The following is a 22056-nucleotide window of genomic DNA, read 5'->3' as shown; positions in this document are numbered from 1 at the left end:
TGGGGTAGCTAGGAGAGTTTGAGTAGTTACTTCATGTTTCTTGTAGCATAAGAGCACCCTCCTTTGCTGACGGGATGAGGATTCTAGTGCAGCAGCAGAGTTTTGTATGAGGCAAAAGCTATCTAAGACATATATGATAAAAAAAAAAAAATCAACAGATGTGATTGGAGATTTTCTTTTGAAGTACTTCCAAAATTATTACTAGCACTGGTTGTATTAAAAATACTCCCCAGCAAAATCTAACTGGAAATCTGGAAATATGGAGGGGAAAAAAAATAAAATTTGAAGACAGAGCAACTTATTGCTAAACAGTTTTCATCCAAATCTGATCAACTACCTCGTGTTGCTATTCCTACTGCTTCACTATGTTCAAGTCACTGAATATCATAAAGCTGTGGAGGGCACTGAATATATACTAGCAAATTCCCTACACCTTAACTAAGTTCACCAGCTACTAGGCAATTAAACAAAGAGCATCCCCTCACCTGATTTTTTCAGGGGGGGTGGAGAGAAAGTTTAAAAAAAATGCTGTTTCTCTGAAGGGATAGGACAGAAACCATGCATATCAAAAAGCAGCACCTCAGAAAATGAGTTATGTGTATGCATAGATGCTGCAACACATCCAGGCAGGAAGAGACTTGGAAACAGTATCTCAGTGAAAATTTCCAGGATTCTCATTTCTTGGTTGCATGACCCAGAATTCCCAGAAGCTACACTTTTAGACTCTTTCCTTGGGAAAAACATGTTATTCTCCCTTCCAAGTGGTACAAAGTTAAAAATAAAATAAAATTTAAAAAAATTAGTCTAAACCCCAGTCAGATCTTTGAACAAGGAATATTCATGTTACTTCTGGGACTGCAACATGTAAGCTATTAGTGGATTTGCCAGTGTACCTGGAACAGAGCACTTTTGGTATTCAAAATCCATAAACAGTGACAGGCACATCTTAATAAGGAAGTGGGATAGCTAAATGAGAATATATGGAGTAACTGTATGAAAAATATAACCAAGAGAGATCCTGACTGCCCTCCCAAAAAGCTAAAGGAGAAACTGGACAAGACGGAAATATAGAAGGAAATCATTATTTTTCACATTTTGTGTCAGACAGCACTGAGGCGATACCAACCTTTTTAAGTAAAGATAAGGAGCTTTCAATGACTCAGATATCATAAAAAGAATGGCTGGAACAGATCAATAAATAGAAGATCAATATATACCAAGAACAGAATGCTGTTTATTCAGGAGTCCCAAACCAATTTAAGACTAATGCAAAAAAATCCACAATTACGCATTTTCCCATTTAGATCAGTTTGTATACGGAACCATGCAGGAGAATGGTCATCTTCATGTAATTACTGAGAGAACCAAGGAAGAATTCAAACAGCTCCACAAACTTATTACTGCAGGAATAAATACACAGAGGTACCAATTAAAAGTATAAGCATTAAATATCTGGATTAAACTTAGAAGCCTTAATGCCTTGTATGTCTCCTTAACCTATTAGAAATCTTTTGGCATGTTAACAAATAGCAGATTAAAGAGAACTAGCTAATAAACATTTTCTGGACTTCCAAAGAGCCTCTGAGAATGCTTCCCACAAAAGGCTGTTACAGAAACTAATCACACGATGAGAAGTAAACCACTGTCATCGATTACAAACCATGTACAAAAAGCAGAATACAAAGACAGGATACGTTTATTAGCAGTCACTGCTCCATGTGGCTGTTAACAGCAGGGTGCCCCCAGGTTCTTTACTAGGGATGAAAGTGTTTAATCTATTTATTAATCATCTGGAAAAGGGACTGACAATAAGATAGAAATGTTTACAAGTGGCACAGCAAGTCTTAGGTTTATCAAGGCCAGAGCCAGCCAAGGAGCTTCTGGGTTGCTTAAAAGAGACCAGTGAAAGGGGAAACAATGGCAGATGGAATCCAGCACTGCCAAGGCTAATAGATGCACACAGGAAAGAACGATATGAAATACTTTTATCTAGAATTAAAAACTCAGTATAAGCACTGAAGGAGGGGAAAACTCTCTTGATATGGACAGAGCAGTGAAAACACTCATCTGGGACCAACCACAATCTAAAATAAAGACACTATTGAGAAAGAGTTTAAAAAGAAAGAGTACTGATATAGAGATTACAAAGGCTAGTATTTATTTATCTGGGGGGGAAGCCTGAGAAAGGAAGAGGCTAAAAAGATGCAATGAATAAGTAAAGGTAAATCACAGATAAAGTAAATTATATAATTATTTATCTCTCTTCGCAAGACAAAAAAAGAATTCAGCAAAACTGAAAACTGCATAATTAAAACAGTATTTTTTTATTTTTCATTTAAACAAAACAGATGGGACTCCATATCTGATGTTACCAAATCTGATGTTATCATTTTAATGAAGGACTTTGATTTCTCTGTGGATTTATACGTTAAACTTCTTCAAACTAAAAGCACTATGTTCTGTAGAGCAAGCCAGAATCAAACCAACACAAACAATAAATGAAAAGTCAAGATACCTCTGCAGTCACCCTTTTCTGTTTCATGGGTACACAGCTTATTCTTACCCCAACTTCTATACACTGTAAACTACACTTTTCAGTTGCAGGTCTGCTGTCATGGATACTCATAATTCCTCTTTCAGAAAACTGTCCTTACTGCGACATATTGCTGTATCAAATACCCACAGTCAAACCTACCAGGAGAAGTTAGTTTGGTAAGAGAACCTGAAGAAGGGGAAAGCAAAAAGGCTATGTAGTAGCAAACAACAAAAAGGAAAGAATAGCTATATCCTAAAAGATATTTTAAATTGTCAACTTTACTGGTGGGCATGAATTGGAAATGTTGTATTTAGCACAACCCTGCTGCATCATAGCAAACCATGCTGTGTACCAATGGTCTTTAGAGTGTTCAAGTAGGTAAACAGTAACACATGAAACTAAGACAAACTCCTAATAGCAAAATCTTGATGCATTAGGCAAAAGCCTACATCGTAATGTGTCACAGCTACAGATGTACAGATGTTCTTCTCATTTATGTGTCCAATACACAAACAAAATCCTTCTCTGTCATGCAAGAAACTGCACTTAAATGCCTTCATCAGTCAGTGGCCACTAATACGGCCCAAGCCCTGCTTTTGCAAAGGGCATATAAGAAGCAAATCCCTCCACTAGTATTTCAGTATATTCCAAGTTGTATTTTTTTTTCTGGTTTTGGTTACTAGTTTGGCTATACCACTTCCTATAATTTAAGCAAAAATAATCTCCTTCTTTCATCCAACTATTTCCCACTAGACATCAGAAAGAAAAAAAGTCCTACAGGAGCTACACAAAAAATTCAGTAAGAACAACAGAAACATCGATTCTATCTTCATTATTACAAAAAAAACAACAGAACTAATGCACGAAACATAGCGAGAACCAAACTTAGATGAAATGTTGGTGGGTTTACCACACATTCAGAGAAAATTATGATTCTGAATGTCATTCTAAGTTCATTTAAAAATGAAATTTATCTCTAACAAGATACCCCTTCATGTATGAAATTATACTAACAGAAAAGTATATAAAAAGGTATTTTATTGAATCATTGTATGATAAATTGACTACTGCCCAATATGAATTAACAGGAAACTTTGCAAACTAGCAAACAATATTCTGTCTGCTCTAGCGGATTCCTAAAGATAGGACATGACATCAAGCAGATCACTGAGCAATGTAGTATGTCAGTTCCTACATAGTGGTTGCCAAAAATACACTCTCTTCAGTTTTCTGATTCTTCAGCATCAGCTCCTTCAGGCTTCAGGATAAAGAAACATAAGTATAATCTAAGATACATCCAATTGAAGCCTTATAGGAATATGTTGTCTGTCTATTTAGTGTGAGGTGTCCCTGCCTATGGCATGGGAGTTGGAACTAAATGATCTTAAGGTCCTTTCCAACCCTAACTGTTCTATGATTCTATGATTCTAATCTTGTGATAACCTAAGTCAAACATGCAATTTGACTACCTGCCCCTCTGACTGCTTTTCCTGCTGGCAGGACTATGTCCTGCCTCTGTTGATTGGTCTCCCTTGCAGTTCCTGGTCAGCTCCGGAGCATCTGGTGGTGAAGGAAGTGTTGATCACCTGCAGATCTCTCCCTGATGTTTCAATAACACACACTGATACTATTTCAACAAACAATTTCTTTATCCATTTTGCTAGGAACCACTTCTTGCCTCCTTCTAGCCCCACACAAGTTTTCAGTTGGGGAAAACATAAAAAAACTTCCTGGTGGTTACCAAAGGCTAAAAACATTAAGCCCCACAGATCTTCAAGGACATTGTTACTATTGGAGCAGGGTTGATCATGATCTCTAGAACTTACTTGTTTCCCAAAAGCACAGTAAACTAACTTAAAAACAAGTCAATACATGGCATGAATTCTCAGGGTTCAAAAGCAATGACCACCTATCATTACTAGGAGCACTGCAATAAAAATGCCTAAATAATAAAAATTGGAAAAGTAGAACTTCCCCACACTAAGAAGAAATATTCTATCAGCAAGGTAATATTCTTCTAGCATCATATCTTCTAAAGAACTACACAGTATTTTCTTAATCTTTCAAAGACAAAAGCTTTACTCTGTGGAGAAAAATAATATCAATACCACAGATACAGTTTTGTCCTCTATGCTGAAAAATCCAAAGAAAATGAAGTCCTCATACGTATATAGAAAATTAAATAATTAAAAACCAGTTACTTAGGCTTTCCTGCATATCTGGCTGTCAGTTCAATAGTTACCTAAATCCAGACTGAACACTGTCCCGCAACCTTTTCATCTCTTCTAGTAGAAAACAAGAAAATAAGCTAGAAGACAGGGAGGGCAGTATTTTATGAAGGAAGGTTAGACTTGTTCCACTGCCGTCAATTTCCCTCCCTCCCCACATAAATTTTTCAGTTTCCTACTTGCTTAGATGTTTTTGCATTGTTCTGAAACTAAAAACTCAAAGAGTTGCCAAAAGGGGCACTGACAGTTCTGTTGGTCCTTACGTCCCTGCTCTAGGAAGTTGACATGAATTCCACAGCGAGGACAGAGGCAGCCCAAAGAGTCCAAAATGCAGCAGAGCTGCAGTGGTTGTCTGCTGCACAGAGGCTTGGCAGCTGCAGGGAAGGCACAGAGCAAAAATCTGCACCATGCTGTGCATCATTTCCATAGGCATGCCAGCAGAAGACAGAGGGGGAAATAAAGGATAATAGATGATCACTAATGCCATGATTATATAAAACCAGGTGCAGTGAATCATTTCAGAGCTCCAGCTCAGGGTCTTGAGCTGCAGTCCTGAAGAAACTGCTGAGACACTCTGGGAATAATCTCCAAGTGAGGGCTGAATTTCAGGCTTTTTATCTATGGCTACATGAATATTAAGGAGTGTGGCTCTTTCAAAACACTCTACCGTAGACTGAAACAGCGCTGAGAGCCTGCCATCCACATTATATGTGTTTCACTGGGTTTACTTCAGGCTAACCTTATTCCTACGGACTGCATGTCCCGTAGCACCTGCAACCCATCATACGTGCTTCTGGGGCACTGTGTTCACCTTTACTTTCAGCAAAAGCCATGCAGTTTGGGTGCTCCCAGATTTCTCTGTGGCATGAATCAAGATGCAACAAGAATGGCAGTGGGAGCTGGAGATTTGTTTTGAAAGCACACCCCTGACCTGAACTAAAATGCTAATGGAGACACAGCCTCAGGGCAGCTGCCTGTACACAGTTCAAGTACTTGAGATTTGTGAACGGCTGCCCAAGTGTGTACAGACCCTGTAATAAATAAATAGTTGCCTTTTAACTCTACTAAGACACAAAGTGAAGAAAAGAATTTGAGGCAGCACCAGCCCTTTGAGGAATAACAGGTGCACCACATAATGCACTGCATGCTATGGGCCCCCCGCATTGCCGAATTACTGTAATATTTGAGTTCCTCAATAGCACCATCACTTGCAAGTGAAAACAAAAAAGCTTCAGGTCTTTTGCTTCTCTTTCAAACATATCATCAAACCATTTCAAACATCTCTTTATTCATATATAACTTAAACACCATTTTCTATCCTGTACACCACAAATTTAGAGCAACCCAAAAAAATCTTACTGATATTCACAGATCTTTTATTCCTCCCTGTGAGCCTACTGATCTTCCGTGCCAGTCCTGAGTCTGGTAAAATTCTGACATGTAAATATTTCCTGCAAGCTGTAAAACATCTCATCTCTTCCTCTTGCAGATCTAAACATCTACAAAAGGAGAAAAAGATCTCTTCCATCCCAAATATCAGCTCTCTTCAAACCAGGAGTATATTAAAAACTATAAAAAAAATCATGCTATAAATATTTACATTCATACCAAAATTTAAGGAGGAATGTTTCTCCAGTAATCAAACAGAAACAACCACAAGTAGACAGGAAACTGCAAAAAAAAAAAAAAAAAAAAGCTTATATAAATATTTCGGAAGTGACTGTAATTCATGATTATATTGCACAAGCTAACATATATAAATATTTCAGAAAAAAACTAAAACTCAGATGATACAACAGTAACAAAAACCTGATCTCCCAGATAATCACAGCAATCAAAAGATCCTAGTCTTAAGAAAACCCCACAAAAACAAGCAAAAAGAACTTCATTATGTAATGCACAAGTAAAGAAGCAGAAACAAAAGTAACCTAAAATATTCCAATTAAGAAAACAGAACACTTGAGGTAACTTCTTCCATAATCTATTAGTATTAGGTAGCAGAGATACATGGTGATTTAGGTGGGTTTGTTCCAACCAGTGATACAAATTTCAGTCCAAACACGTGGAGCGTCTCTACGAAGGAGTTGCGAAGACCCATGCAAAACAGGGTTAGTACACATCCTGGCTATGACATCGGCAATTTATTGTTTGCATACCCCACATTTACTGTGGACCTTTTCTGAAGTCTTGACAAAAAAAATAATTTACATTTCCAGATCAGTCAGAAAACAAACCAGTGACTGAAAAAAGGAAGACTATTTAGAAACAACTGTTACATTTTCTTCTACTTTCTAAACTGCTCCTTAATGTTACACAATCCAGGACATTTCAAAGATTTCCATAGGAGCCTATATATCAGGACTGTTCAGGACTGTCCTAGCTTCTCCAAGACGCTTGGTCCCACTTCCGTAATTTCCTTGTTGCACTTTCTGTAAAGACACACACACATATATATGTATCACATGTATACATACATATATGTGTACAATATCTGTAATTCTTATTTAAGATGAGTCATTGTTAAAATTACTTTTTTTATTAATTTTGAAATGTACTAGAGAGCAAAACTTCTATTACCTCATCAATTCTTCAACTTATGCTTAAATTCTAACAGCATATATACCAGCATAAATACAGAGTGTGTTTATAGCAATCAAAGCAGCTCCTCTGGATTTACTGATCAGCCTCTCTCCTTTTAACCCCAGTAGATGGCCTACACTCTTTGCTGGAATAGGCAAATTAATTCTGCTTTGTCTTCTTCAAGATTTTCCCCCCTGGACAGCTGAACAAGTTAAACTCATAATATTTTTCTATAGTGTGCCTGAAAAATCAATAGAATAAGGGAATGGGATCAAGTACAACAACAAAGAAAAGGGAAAAAACCATTAATCTGACAATAATTACAAATTAGTGACATCAGTCAAAGACAAAGAAATGAGCATTTAAAGCACTCTGCATATTGCTTTTTGTAGTTAGGCTTGTAAGGCAAATAAGTCCGCATCAAATCTGTCCCTTTGATTTTATATATTTGAATTTTAAAGTGTATCATGTGCCTCCTGCTCTCACAACATTTATTACATTTAAGTAAAGCCATTGATTTCAATGACATGACATAGCCATTGAAACCAGTTAATCCTGGCTTATGTCATTGTAGATTCCTGATGAGAGAAATTTTTTCTACATTTACAAATGAAAATAAAACAGTATTTTAAATTCACATTTGTCATACAGAGATTGGCTTGCAGTACATTTACTCACGTCACGTCACAGGAATCAGTCTCAGTTGCTGAATTTTTGAAAGCCATCGTTACAGTAATAATTTAATTTCATTAATATAGTGGGGTTGCAAAAAATGGATATTTATAAGATTCAACTTTAACATTTACAAGATTTAAATAAAGGCAAAAGAAACCATAATGCACTTCTAAATAAATCGGGATATAAACCAACAAGCCTCATTTCCTGAATTCCAGTGATATAGTATATCTTGTTAGCTAAACTTAGCTTATAATAGGGGTCATTTCCCCAAGCGTTGTTCTATCAGAAGGCATAAAAGAAAAAAAAAAAAAAAGAACTACAAAAATTAATTCTGCTTTTAAGACAATTTGCTAATATTTCAATAATACCTGATTCAGAAACTCCTGTTTTTTCGTAATACTGGTCCGAGTTCTGTCAGGTTCCGTATAGAAATATTTACAGGAAGACTTTAGCTCCAGAGCAGAATGGGACTGGAAATGAACATCTCTCATATCTGAATGCATGCAGAATTTTAAAAGTCATCCCACAAGACTTTGGCTATGTTTTTGATTTGCTTCTTTTTTTAAGTGCAGAAACTCAAGCCAGTGGACGCCAATCCCATGTATCTTCAGCCCTGGTCCTGCTCCAGCTGCATAGCCGAAGTGGCAGAGCCTCCATGTTACTGGCAGCGTAGGCTGGGGCATCCCCCTGCACAGGACTCTTCCCATACTTGCACCCTTCTGTGAAAAAACACCTTCCTTCTTAGCAAAACTGCCCAGTCTCTCTTTAAAACACTGTATCACAATATTAACAGCTTGAACATGGTGTGAAAGGAAAACATGAAAGGATGGTCTTGTACTTATAGAGGTATAAAATCTGCAATCCACCGAAACAGATGCATTTGGAGTAATTTACTTCACAACAAAAACGTCAATGAATTAAATGAATCAGGCTCTGATGACACAGGTCCTTCTCCACTGATTACACCACTTGCCTGACTTTAACATGGCTGCAATCAGTACAGACACATGCCACTGGAAAGACACCAGAAACTTTCTGAAGGAATTTACTAATGATCAGTATTCTAAGTAGGTATTACAGTAATATTCCTCTTGAAAATTTCTAGATGCTTTAGTTTTTTCCAAAGCACAGATTCTGGATTATTTGTAGCTGCTTTTAATAAAAGACCATGACAAACATACATAATTTTGTCATTTTTATACTATAAACTGAAACTTAAATATATAGTTTTCTCATTTTAAAAATAATTTAAAATAAGATGTGCTATACCAGATTTCACCACGAAGCGATCTTCTTTTAAAGTCAGTTATAAATCTTTGAATGCATAAGAACTTTTAATTGCAACTGGGAATAAATAAAATGCCCTTGTTATCCTAACGCTCTTCTACACAGAAATCCAATTTCAACTAATATCATATGCAAAGGCAATGTTAAGAGTACCCACGGGAAATTTGCATGTAATTTTTATAAGCACATTTTTTCAAAGTAGACTTAAAAAAAATGTATTGTTTATTCAGTTTTGCTTTTGTGGTTGGTTTTGTTTGTTTGTTTGTTTGTTTGTTTCCTTCCACAAGCTGGGCTTTATTTTAAAAGATGTCTGGTTTTTAATCCAGTGTGCACATATACAAATACAAAATTTGTCTCAGCAGAGATCATTTTAATGCCTTTGAAACCATAACTCTAACAGCAATAAAGATACCCATCTAAATGATTAAGTTATAGTAATAATGTTTTTTTTCTTGACTCATGAGCTTAATAAATCAACTAATATAAGTTAAGTATAAATTTTCCATGCTAGCAACAGATTTTCTGTCTGACATACTGTTCCTTATGAAGAACCTGGGTACATGAATAAATGTTTTATATTTGTGGTCTTCTATTTAGTTGTCTATTACTACACACAGAAATCTGCAAGATACATAATTAACTTTTAATACAGATTTTAAAGCATTTAAGAGTCGCTCAAATTCTTCCTTTACAGCTCTTTAAATCTGAGTATGTCTCTGAATGAATATATCTCATACAAAATTTGTTTTCCTGAAAATAACCTGTGAGTGTAACCCCTCAAATACAGAGAGCAAACTAACCAATGTAGAGCAAAGATCAGGAAATCATCAGTCAACAAATCCTGGAAACTCTCCTACTGTCCTAAAAGAATGCATAAAATGAAAAAAACTATTTTTCCAAGTAACACTGACAATCCATCTTTTCCCCTTCCCTTTAATAAAGAATGTCCTCTGGTTCTGGATTGCTAATATTTTAAAAATGTAATAAAGATACTTCATTATGATGTTTCACTGATAAGAAATGTGTCAACAGGCCCAAGATACCATTTACGTAAGTGTTCAGGCAAATTGAAAGCAACATCTAATCTAACATGCTGAGAATCAGCAAAACTTAAACATGCATTTTAAAAGCGTTCTAGGTATCATATTTGCTACCTGGAAAATATCTCCTGAAAACTACAATATATTGCACATTTTAAAATAAAAAATTTCATTTTTTTTCTTTTATAAGTTTTATAATAAATTTGAAAATATAACGGCTTCCCTAAGGGACTTGCCTAGATTAAATAAAATTACAAAAAATAAAAAGTTTTAAAAATGCTACTGTCATATAACAAAATGAAAATTTGTATTTATTCAATTTGTAATCTCTCAACTACAGTTTCCCCCTTATTTCATTGAAATTCATTAAAACATCCACAGCAACATCCAAACTGCTGCAGAATTTCTAAAAATTTAGACCCAAATATATTGGGGTTTGGCAACTTCAGATCATCTTTGCTACTGATTTTAATCAGCAAGTTGTCTTCGAATGATGAAATCTCTGAATGATCTCTCAACATCAATCTACATGAAAGGTGAACATTCACATCAAGATCTCCAAGACAGTTCAAATGACCAAGACATTCATATAGAACTGCTGAAGTTTATCAGTTCAACATTTATCATTACCATTCATCCCAACAATTTGGTTGCATTCGACCAGTGTTTCAAAGGGTCCTGTCAGGTTCTTCCATCAAAGCTTTACAAAAGTGTTATTTCAAACACAGCTTTTGAAAAATGTCCACTAGTTTGGATGAAAGAGATGAGATGAAGGGTGGGAGAATATCAAGTGTTGATCTCATCTCTTTCTCATTATGGACTGGGAGCTCATTGGATACAACTCAATGTTCACGCTCTAAAGGAACAATCTACATCTTTCATGTATCTGCCCTGTTTGTAAACAAGGTCAGATCACATATCAGAAAATAAATCTGGCCTTTATTTTTTTTAACATATCTTCAAATTAATAAAATCTCTCTACAAGCCAGAATGTGCCTCTAGTGCCTCACTAAATTTGTATTCATCTAACTGATTGATGCTGTAAAGTAAATCAAACTATCACACGCTCTCACTTAGCAATGTTTGCTCTACAGTTCTGACAAGAGAAGAGAACAGTGAAAAGTACATAGAAAAGTACAGTATGGTTATTTTAGTAAAGTGGTAAAAAAGTCTAAGAATATGTCTCTCTCAAGTGACAGAGATTGGGTAGGCTTGGGAGTTCCCTCTGATTTGGTCTAAGGAATTAAAATGAAGCCCAGAGTAATACACAGAAATTCTCACACACATAGACACCTCCACCAAAAAACCCTAACCTGCCTTCTAAAGAGAAAGGAAAATAAATGAAATAATCTGTAGCAGATTTACCTGCAAAAAAATTATTAAGGAGATGACCTACAATTCTTACTGTTAGTACAAATAACAACTGGAAAAGTAATACATAGAAGCTCTTGGCCTCCCCTCTCTCAAAAAAGTGATAAAAATATAGTTAGGTCATACAAGGGCCTTTCCTGTTCTTTTCCCTAAGAAGCAGATTGCATAGCTCACACAGTTCTGTCAGTGACAGAACATAGTTATCAGAGACGTGACAGAGGCTTGTCATTTCACTAGGTTGGAGTGGGACAGCACAAGTAGCAGGATTTCACAAACTTTCAAGCAGTTATATTTTGCATAAGAACACAATTTCATCCAAACGTACCAAAATCACTTTGTTAGGATTCATCTAACATGACTTTAGATGTCAATAGCAGAGGTGTTTGTATCAGAGATAAAATGACAGTACGTGCTCTTTAGAGACAAAGAACAGAAAATAGGTACTCTTAGGGCATAATCCATCTGACCTATTTTTAGATGTCCAGTTTATTGTGAACTGACTCATGCTCTAGAATTACCTATGCATCCCCATTGACTACAAAGAGAGTCAACTTTTATATTTGATGTGGATGTCCATCCTCAGTATCTACTGTTTCTTTTTTTTTTTTTTGTCAGATGAATTATTTAATTTTTCTGTCTTCTAGGGTGTTATGAATGATACTTCTCAAAAAGTAATATTTAAGAATTCAGCTTCTAAGTTACTTTTTCCCTTTTAGGCAATTCACAGATCTAGATACATTATGGATCTTAGTGCAAGACTGAAGTGATAAATCACTAAGTATAGACCAAATGATTTTTAGGCAGGGTAAGTGATAGAACTATAATTTGCATTTTGATTACTTTTCCTAGAAGAACATGAAATGAAGAAGCAAGACTGATGCATTCTCTGCAACGTGCATGTGAAGCGTTCTGCTTGATGCAAAGAGAACCAGTGAACAAACCAAAATTGAGGGCAGAGCCGTGAGGTCCCTAGCCGTGTGACACTAATACCATAAAGTATTAAATGATAGCTGCTGAATTAGAGTGGAAACCTCTTCAACTACTCTGTGCTAGTCATCTGGAGTCCTTTTCTTCTAAATCAGGAATGAAGTACCCATCCACACTATGAATGGGATGAATATCTGTAAGTTTAACTAAATGCAAACTTTGATAAAATTGGTGGGGTGAACTCACTTCTGGTAAGAAAACCTGGGAAATCTGCTCCTGTAGAGTGAAGAGATCTGGTCCTAATCCAACAAAGCATTTACACAATTGAGTGACTACAAGAATGTGCACAGGATTCCCTGAGTGTCATGTCATTCATCTAGTTCAAAACCAGAGACTGAAGGAGATTGCCAAAATCAGGATTTTAGGCCAAAATACAAAGTCTATCAGTATGTAGTCAGTGTTGCTCCTTATATCAATATACCAGTGCACTATTACAAGACTAGTTATACTAAATTCATGCACATATTTACCTTAAATTAGTTTAGAAAAATAATTAAACTTCTACTTTTTTTTTTTTAATCAACTGAACAAATAGTATGTGCAAACATCAACTTATACAGTCACATTTGTTTCACAGAATTTTAAATAAAGCTTTTAAAAATATATACATTTAAGTATCATGGCTTTTTTAAAACAGCATATGATTAATTTTTTAAAAAGCTTTAAAATAAATATTTACATTTCAACACATTCTAAAAAGGCATCAGTTTAGTAATTAAAGTTTATTGTTTCCCATTTGTATCAGATGCTGACCATCAGTGTAGACTTCTGAAGGTTTAATTTTTGAGTGGTTCTTCTGATTAGCTTAGGTTATCACTTCTGCATATAACAGAAATATTGTGTGATTAAGATGTGCAATTGAAACGTCTAACTTTGTGGCAGATGCTGGTCTATCTGACCTTTCATAACAGAAGGGTTCTCTTATCGCTTGAGATTTTGGTTTCATATTTCTCATCTGCTCTTTTCTGCCAGCTTAACTGAGAGTTTAAATCAAAACCTAATTAGACTACATATGCTGTTTAGGAAAAAGTTCTTGGAAGTCATGATTCATATAAGGTTTGACATTTTCAGATAAATGAGAACAAATGTAGTTTTAATTGTTTTAAATAAGTTTTAATCATCCTCTTACTCAAATAAAAGCAGTTGGACACAGTTCTTTGATTCTCCCCTCCCCCAGAAATCACTAGTAACAGAAGAACTATATTCCTATCAACTATATCATCTATGTTAGGTGATGAAACCCTTTATTGATATGCATGTTTCCAACCAAGTAGTAGTATAACTCAGCTATCCTCTTACATATTTCTTATACCAATATCATAAACCTCAAATCGTAATTTACTAAATGATATTTAATTCCTGATAAGAAGAGAAAAAAGGTCTGTGTGTACGTGTCGAGCACCTAAGATGTCAGCTAAACTTCACTCTTCAGTAATGTTGACATAAAAAGAGTTGGTATGCTTTTATTTTTCTCTTTTGATATTCTAGGAGGAAAACAGAATTAATTTCATGTTATTTTAATTATAATGCACTTACCTGAATTACACATTTCAATATTTTAACTAGCACTGAGGAAGGCCACATTTTAAATGCTTTCAACTTTCACTGGGTTAAAGAAACCAGTCCCAAAAATAGCAACTGGTGTTATGGTCAAGCATTAATAAACACATCTGCCAAGAAAGCTCTGGCCTCTGATACTTTTCACAAAGGCATAAGTTCCATCTCTTAAAAAAAAAAAAAATATAAAAAATAAAAACTTTTACATTTATATGTCCTACTTAGTTAGTTGACCCAGATTTAATCAGAGGTAGCCAGAATTTTCTTTTATTCCACAGAGCGATTGCCTGCTGTCTTAAGAACAAGAACTTGAGTATTTCCCCTGACAGAAAGCTGTCATTATGAGAAACTGTGTCTTCCAACATCAAGCCAATACAGTTCTCTGTTAATTGTCTGAATACAGTACTGTGTCACACTGCATATAAAAATGGGAATCTGGAAACCAAGAAATTACTGATATTGCCAAGAACAATCTCTGTAAACATAACCATAACTATGTAATATGCAAAAGCAAAATCTCATAAATATATAAAAAAAATCTGAATTCAATTTCAAATAGAAAACTAGAATTCCAGATTTTCAGTTACTCTGTTACTTTAGTGATTCAGTAAGGCTACAATACTTTATCATGTCAGCTGGTTGAATACGTAATGCATTCAAATTCAAAACCTTACAGTTATTGTTTAGCCATTACTGACATGTGACTATCAAGACAAGAAAACAAGACATAAAGACATCAGACTTGAAAGGTATTTTTAAAGAAATAGGTTGAAGATGGATTTATAGTGAGAAACCACTGATATTCCAAACTTCTAAACAACACACAAGTCTACTGTCATCCTAACAATATAAAATGCATATGCATGTTCATTGCAACTATCAAAACCAGTGATTTTCCAAATGCTCTAAAACTCAAAATTCTTGGCATTTTCTAAAAGAATTTCAAAAATCCCAATGCTACTCAATAAGAAGTTTAATAGTAACACCAGGATGGCATTCTTTAAAGAAGAAAAAAAAAAAACATAAAGAGTGAGTATACTTATATATTAAAACTGAAACCAAATCCCACCGTGCAGAATAGCTAAATGTGAACTGATAACCCAAACAATTCCTATCTGCAAATTTCTGCAATGCAAAGCAATTTATTTAAAATATTCTTCAGAGATCAGAATACATGTAGTGAAGCACAGAATAATTTGAAAGTAAAGTTCATTTCTTACAGTTTTAGATAAAAGAATGAAAATATAAAGTCTGAGGTTTAACCTTGCACATCAAAGTAATTTGATATGTGCTATTTGTTATAACCGATACTACTTTCTGGAAAGGTGTAACTTGCTGGACTGTGAAATCCCCATGGTCTTCACTCTTTACTGTGAGAAATGTGTCAAGGGTGGGAGATGGTGGTGGGGAGAGTTGAGGGAGGGAAAAGTAACACCAAATTACAAGTTTTAGGTTGATTGTTATTGATGTAAACTTTACTTTCTCATCACCAATAACTGGTCAACTGCATGAAAAGCTCACTCTTTCTGTAAATGCAGCCACCCTCCCATTATACTCAAGATATCTTTAACAGAAATAGATTATTTAACAAGACTTTCATTGTATTAACCCAGTGCTTGCACTCATGTCTATTGACTAACATCAGTATTTTTTGCATTTTGTTTAAAAGAAAAAGCAGCTCACCTCATAAACCAACCAAATGGTGTGTACTTAAAATGCATAATCAGATGTCAAGTTATTTTCTATTCTGATTCTTAAGCTAAGAAAAAACTAATGTCAAAGCTCAAAAAAAAAGTATCTACTTACATAAAAAAGTTATTTTCCTGATTGAGTTTTATAAATGGATTATGCATAAAACACCAGAAAGACCAGCAAAACATTGCAACAGTCACAAAGTGTTCATGGTTAAGTTTCTAGTTTCACCCGTACACACTTCAGGGGAGACCAGAGGCAAGCAAATCAACACACACGGCTATCAGACGGCGGGACCTGCTAAACGCTTGGCTTGCTCAGCCATCAGAATGAATCAGAAGGCTCTAGGGGGACCGAGGAGCACGAAGGTGGGACAGAGACAGAAGAGAGCACGGCCGCTCTCCAGCGTAGCCACGGGCTGCGGCCGCCGCCGTTCAGCACATTGGACAGCGCTCACAACGCTGTGCCCCGAGCCGAGGGAAACAACTCCGAACTGCACGCACTCTCGGGTTGGGTTTGTTTGAAGGTTTTTTCCTTAGCCTGCTGGACCAGCCTTTCCTTTTTAACACAGACTGGTTGGCCGAATTCTCAAAACGTAGAGCAATACCGTCTGGCACCCGGAACCGAAGAACTGTAGGTCACTGGCACTGCATTTGTACGGTTCATTGATATGCTTCACACAACGTTTTAATGTCAACAGCTTTTTCCCCATCATTAGACAAGTATTTTTCCTTATTCAGTCTCTGAAGGGGAAATTGTTACACAGTGTACACTTGCTGTTCTTTTAATTTTCAACACTTTTTACACCACATTATACTGTAGAGCAACTGCACACTTTGTGGTGAAGATCACTCAGACTAAACTGTGATACAAAAAAAATTCACTTAAAGCATGCAGATGTTGCCCATCTGGCAGCACAGAGTAGTCGGTCAACTTCTAATTAAAGAAACACTGAAACAAAAATTATGTCCTTACAGCAGTAGACATCTATTTACAGTCGATACTCTTTTTACTTATCCAATTCACTTTGGAAATAAACCACATTTTATCAGTAACTAAGTTCATAACATATATAAAGTGAGCGTGTATACGCACAGTTTATAACCTAGAAAACGGGAATTCAAAATTACTGATGAAATTACTTTACTTTTGTCAAGTTTAAAAAGGAAAAATATATGCAGCAACTTTCCTACTTTATCGAATTAGGTAACACGGTATTTCAGCTCCTGGAGGGACTGTGGGTTAATTTTTCTGGCAAAGATGTGTGCAAATTACAACAACTCACTGGTGAATGGTATTCTTTAGGTATGTACTATTACCATGAAATGATTTCAGAAGGCCTAGATGAAGTTACAAAGCACAGAAGTACTCCTAGACCTTCTGTTCAGAGACCTGATTTGCATGCACTTACGTGTTCCACTGCTAAAGCAGGATTCGGTTGACATACAGTTAATGTAATCCTATAGTGGTTGTTATAATCCAGTTCAGAGCAGAAATCATTCTCCTGGCCCACCTCTCAACCAATACTCACACATACAGGGGGGAAAGCATGCAGTTACTTATTTTATGGCGCCAATGACAACACTTTTTTTATGCCCTTTCCTGTCTTGAGAGCTAGGCCAACTAATCTTGTGCAAAAGTAGAGAGAAGACAACTACAAAGAGCCAAAGTGGGACACTTCCTTCTAACAAAAGAAAAGAAAAGCCTCTAGCTTTCTCCAAGAGGTCATGAGTGGCACCAAGGAGAACGGCCGCGGCTCACTGAAACACCGTCACCATCATCTCCCAACCAAGGACTACCGCGGTGCCCGTTGGCATCCACTCTCGTCCTCCAGGCTTTCCCAACTCCAGAGATTCTGGCAGAGCGCCTGGAAAACGGTCCCACTCCTGTATTCCGAGGTGGACAGGAGCTTTCCTGCTCCGCCGCACCGCTCACCGCCGCCGCCGGGGCCACCCGGAAAGGAACCCTCCCGAGCAGCCGGTGCGGGGCCTCGGCCGCCGCGGGGGGCACGAGGCTCCCGTCCTCCGGGCACCGCGGCCATCGCCGCCCCGGCCCCGACCAATCCCCGACCCCGCTGCGTCTCTGGTCCAGGAGGGACAGCGGGCAGGGCAGAGCCGCCGGGCGGCCCCGACACCTGCCACCGTCCGTGGCCCCGCTCATTGGCATGCAGACCCAGTCGCTGCCTGCCGCCAAGCCGCACCCCAACCCTCTGGAAGCCGGCAGCCGAGCCGGAGCCAATCGCATATTCATGAGGAGGGGGAAATCCAGTGCTGCACTCCCAGAGGATGGAGGATCACTTCTTTTTTTCTTTTCTTTTTTTTTTTTTTTCCTCCAAGCTTCCCCCTCTCTCTACCTCCCTTTTAGCAATGCGCTAGCGGGGGCTCCCCGCCGACACTCTCCGCAGCTCCGACTGCACCCTAAAAACGACGGCCGGCGGCGCCAGGGGCAAAGACCGAAGCAGCTAAAACAAGCAGCACGGCAGCCACAACAGACGAAGGAGGCACGCCAGCCCGCCAGCCAGGGACAGGAAACACAGCAGGGGCTCCTACCTTACAATCCTCAGGACACGATTTCACCGAGTACTCATCCGACTGTAAATATTTCTGGAGCATAACCTCAAACTCTTCGTATTTCTCCTGAGCGTGCTGGTCGTAGCGCTGGTAAGCCTGGACGCACTGGCTGCAGGAGCCTCCCCCCCTCAGCACCACATCCAGACTGCAGTTCAAAGTGTCCGGATTGGACAACCCGGCGAACAACTCCCAAAGCGTGTAAGAATTACAAAAGGAAAGGTAAAAATCCGTCAGGTTCCAGCCGGGCGCCGGGCTCTGCCCCGCGCCCCGCGGCCGCCCGGGCTCCCCCCGCCGCCGGCACAGCTCCTCCGCGTCCCCCACGCTGAAGCACTGCCGGGACGAGGAGCCCGGGGGGGGGCACGTCTCCAGGGGCCTGGCGGTGGAGTTCCCCAGGAAAGCAGCCTCGCCGTGCCCGTGCTCGGTGCCGTTGGTGCCGCTGCCGCGGCTGCTGCCGCCGCCGCTGCTGCCGGGGGAGGGCGGGAGGGAGGGCGAGGGGGAGGCGAGGAGCCGGGGCACGGGGGGCGCCGTCTCCCCCATGCCCGCCAGCAGCTCCTGCTCCGCGGGCTCCGGCTTCTCGGGTGGCGGTTGCTCCTTCTCTCCTGTCCCCGTGAATTTGGCCTCGGCGCAGAACCACAAGTGATCAGAGAGCAGGACTGTGAAAAACAAGAGCGATGCCAGGGACAGTCGCCATTTCTGAGCCCTCTCTGAATCCGTGAAGGGTTTCTCGTTCTCCCGGGGTGCGAACCAGATTTTTAAGCCGTCATCATACTGCCGACTGCACATCCAAGCACCCCTGGTCATATTTTGGGAACGCACAGCCCTGGCCGACTCCACCGTAAGGGCTCCTTTGCCAGTGTCACCACAATATGCATTGACTTAAAAGATTGGGGTATTTTCTTGCCTGCCTTCCCTTCTCTCGCTCCTTCGCTCGTTCTCTCCCTCTTTCACTCTCCCCCCTCCCTCCCCCCCCCCCCTCCCCTTCTTTCTCCCTCTTCTTTCTTTCTTCTTTTTCTTCCTCTGAGATATTGTTGGGTTTCACCGGTGGCTCTGCCTTGGTCTCACCACACGAAACAGCTCCAGTCCATCCAACGCGGAGTGCCGTGGAGAAGATAAGAGCAATAACGCAGAGAAGAGGAGGAGGAGGGAGAGATGGTGGTGGTAGTTGGTGGTGGCGGGGCTGCGCGGCTGGTCCTTTCCCCCTCTCACCCAGGCATGGTCAGATCGCAGCTCCCCATCTCCCTCGTGAGAAAAGCCCGTTGCCCCCGGACAGCTGCATGCCGTGTCCCCCGCTGCCGACGGACGGCTCCGGGAGGACTCCTCGCCTCCTCTTCCTCCCCGCCGCCGCGGCTCTCCTCTTCCTCAGCCCCGAGCCGCGGCACAGATGCCTGCACCGCTGTCTCCGTCTCCTCTTTCTCCTCTCCCCCCTCCGCTCTAACTGGAGAGACGCTGCTGCAGGGCTCCCGGAGCGCTGCCGAGGATGCTGAAGAGGAGGAGGAGGAAGAGGAAGAGGAGGAGGAGGCTGCCGGGGCCGCCGCCGCTGCTGGTGACAATGGTCTGCGGCTGCAGCCGCTGCTGCCGCCGGGCGCGATGTCCCCGGGCGCACGGGGCGGAACTGCCTGGCTGGGGGCCCCCGACGGGCACAAGCATCTTGGGCCCCTGGGCTAAGTTGCCGCCATCTTCGTCCTGGAGAAACACTTTTTTGGGGGGAGCTCTGCCTTTTGCGTCATCTCCTCCCGCGCCGAGATCTCTCTATCCTGGCGCATTGGCAGCAGCAGCAACTCTGCCTCCTCCCGCCTGAGGAGGAGGAGGAGGTGGGAGAGGCACTGGGGACCACATGGGCCCTCCAAGGGGCTTCCTCAATGCAACTCTTTCTACTTGTCGCACCGAAGGAACTGGTCGGTACCACCCTCTAGCCCTCTCTCCTTCAAGGTCTCCTTCCCTTTGTGGCCCATGCCTGCACAGGATGGTAGCTGGAGCGGTCTGTCGCCGTGTCTTGTCCTTGTCAGAACAAATCACAAATGGTATATGAAACTCCAGGTTCTGGATCCTGGCAGGTTTTGGCCCCACAATAAAATGCTTGAATACATCTTTCAGTCAGCTAGCTGGGAAGCATAATGGCCATAAACCAAAGCTGTTCCCCCAGGAGAAGTTTTGCAAAGCCCTGGTCCAGCCCAAGCTGGGTAAATACTGCCAGACTTTTGTGTTACACTCTTCAGATCTCAGTGCCTGAAGACAGAGGCAGAGAGAGCAGGCTTAACTTTCCTGCTAGAGTGATGAATCACAGATGATCTCCATTCAGATCCACAACAGAGATCCATCTCTTTTTGGTACCAACCAGCAGGGTCCCCTGCTTAAATAAGCATGCTGTTTTTTCACTACTAAGTTGCCTGCATCTTGCTTGCTGACACGCCTTAATGTAACAGCAACAGAAAAGCTTGGATCCCATGTGAGACAAGAGAAGGTGTCAGCTAGAGGTTCAACATTGTCAAATGAAGACCTGGAGTTACAAGGTCTTCCTCTCAGGACAGAAGGTATGATATCTGGTCCTAGCATAACCAAGACATGTATTTGAATTTCTCCACTGGACTGGGGTCCAGAAGCTTTGTCCACCCTGGGGTAAGGGACCGATTATAACTGCTAATGGCCATTGAACAAGGTCCACAATGTAGCCCAAATGGTGGCTTTTCTCTATTATTTGTTTATAGAAAGTTTTATTTCTTAACAAACATCGCTGACAGCTCTCTAATTTAGCTTCAAAAGGTGTAGTGGGAAGAAATCTGAGACTGAACTGTATCGGAGGAGGACAAAACTTGTACATTTTTTGACTGCAGCTGTTGTTAACTGAGGGGTGAGCTTACCAAGGAAAGTGTTGGAATTTCCAAATCAAGGCTGGATGTCTTTCAAAAGGAGATGGTATACCTCAAACAGAAGACGCAGACCCGAGAGAGAAATTGCTGAGAGAGATTCTATGCCCTGTGTTATGCTGGGGGTCAGAGCTCATTATCATAATGGTCTTGTCTGGCCTTAAAAGATCTGTGAGTCAAATTCTACACTGAATGGAAGTTATCTGTGGATTTCATTTTTATAGACTATTTAAAGACACAAAAATAAGTGCTAATATTGTAAAGAAAAGTCTACTGTACTCATTTCAGAACGCAAGTTTGCAATTCTCAATCAATCAGCTCACGCCATCTGCTAATGGTACATTATTAATTTTGGTTTTGGAGCTTTGATTGCAATGATTTGACACACCAGGGTCTGTACTCTATCTGCATTTTTGTAATACTTTCTGTTCTGGGACAAGACCATGACCAAGTTTTTAAAAGGGAATCAGAACTTTACTTTTCTGACATACAGTGTCATTTAATTATACTTTATTTATTTGGTTATATATTTTGTGGTGCAATAGAGAGACTGAAACAGGATGAAAGAAAACCCAACTGGGATAAGCAGATTCTTGACATAAGGTCTGAAATTTTAGGACTGCTCTATTCAGGTAAGTAGCACTGACCACTCAGTTATTCTCTATT

General features: G+C 39.7%; 1 protein-coding gene across 1 annotated transcript in view; it reads right to left on the bottom strand.

Annotated features, from left to right (window-relative positions):
• NALF1 (NALCN channel auxiliary factor 1) overlaps nt 1-19327 on the bottom strand; it is a gene marked incomplete at its 5' end in the record, with an annotated part of 473501 nt that extends 454174 nt beyond the window's left edge. The window contains one exon of the mRNA XM_080614350.1: nt 18506-19327. Within this exon, the coding sequence (XP_080470476.1) occupies nt 18506-19327 (822 nt within the window). The remainder of the gene's footprint in view (nt 1-18505) is intronic.
• Nucleotides 19328-22056: the final 2729 nt, after the last annotated feature.

Source organism: Psittacula echo, assembly GCF_963264785.1.
Source record: "Psittacula echo genome assembly, chromosome: 3".
Lineage (NCBI taxonomy): Eukaryota > Metazoa > Chordata > Aves > Psittaciformes > Psittacidae > Psittacula > Psittacula echo.
The sequence above is the reverse complement of the archived record's forward strand: the minus strand, read 5'-3'. Positions and strand labels throughout refer to the sequence as shown.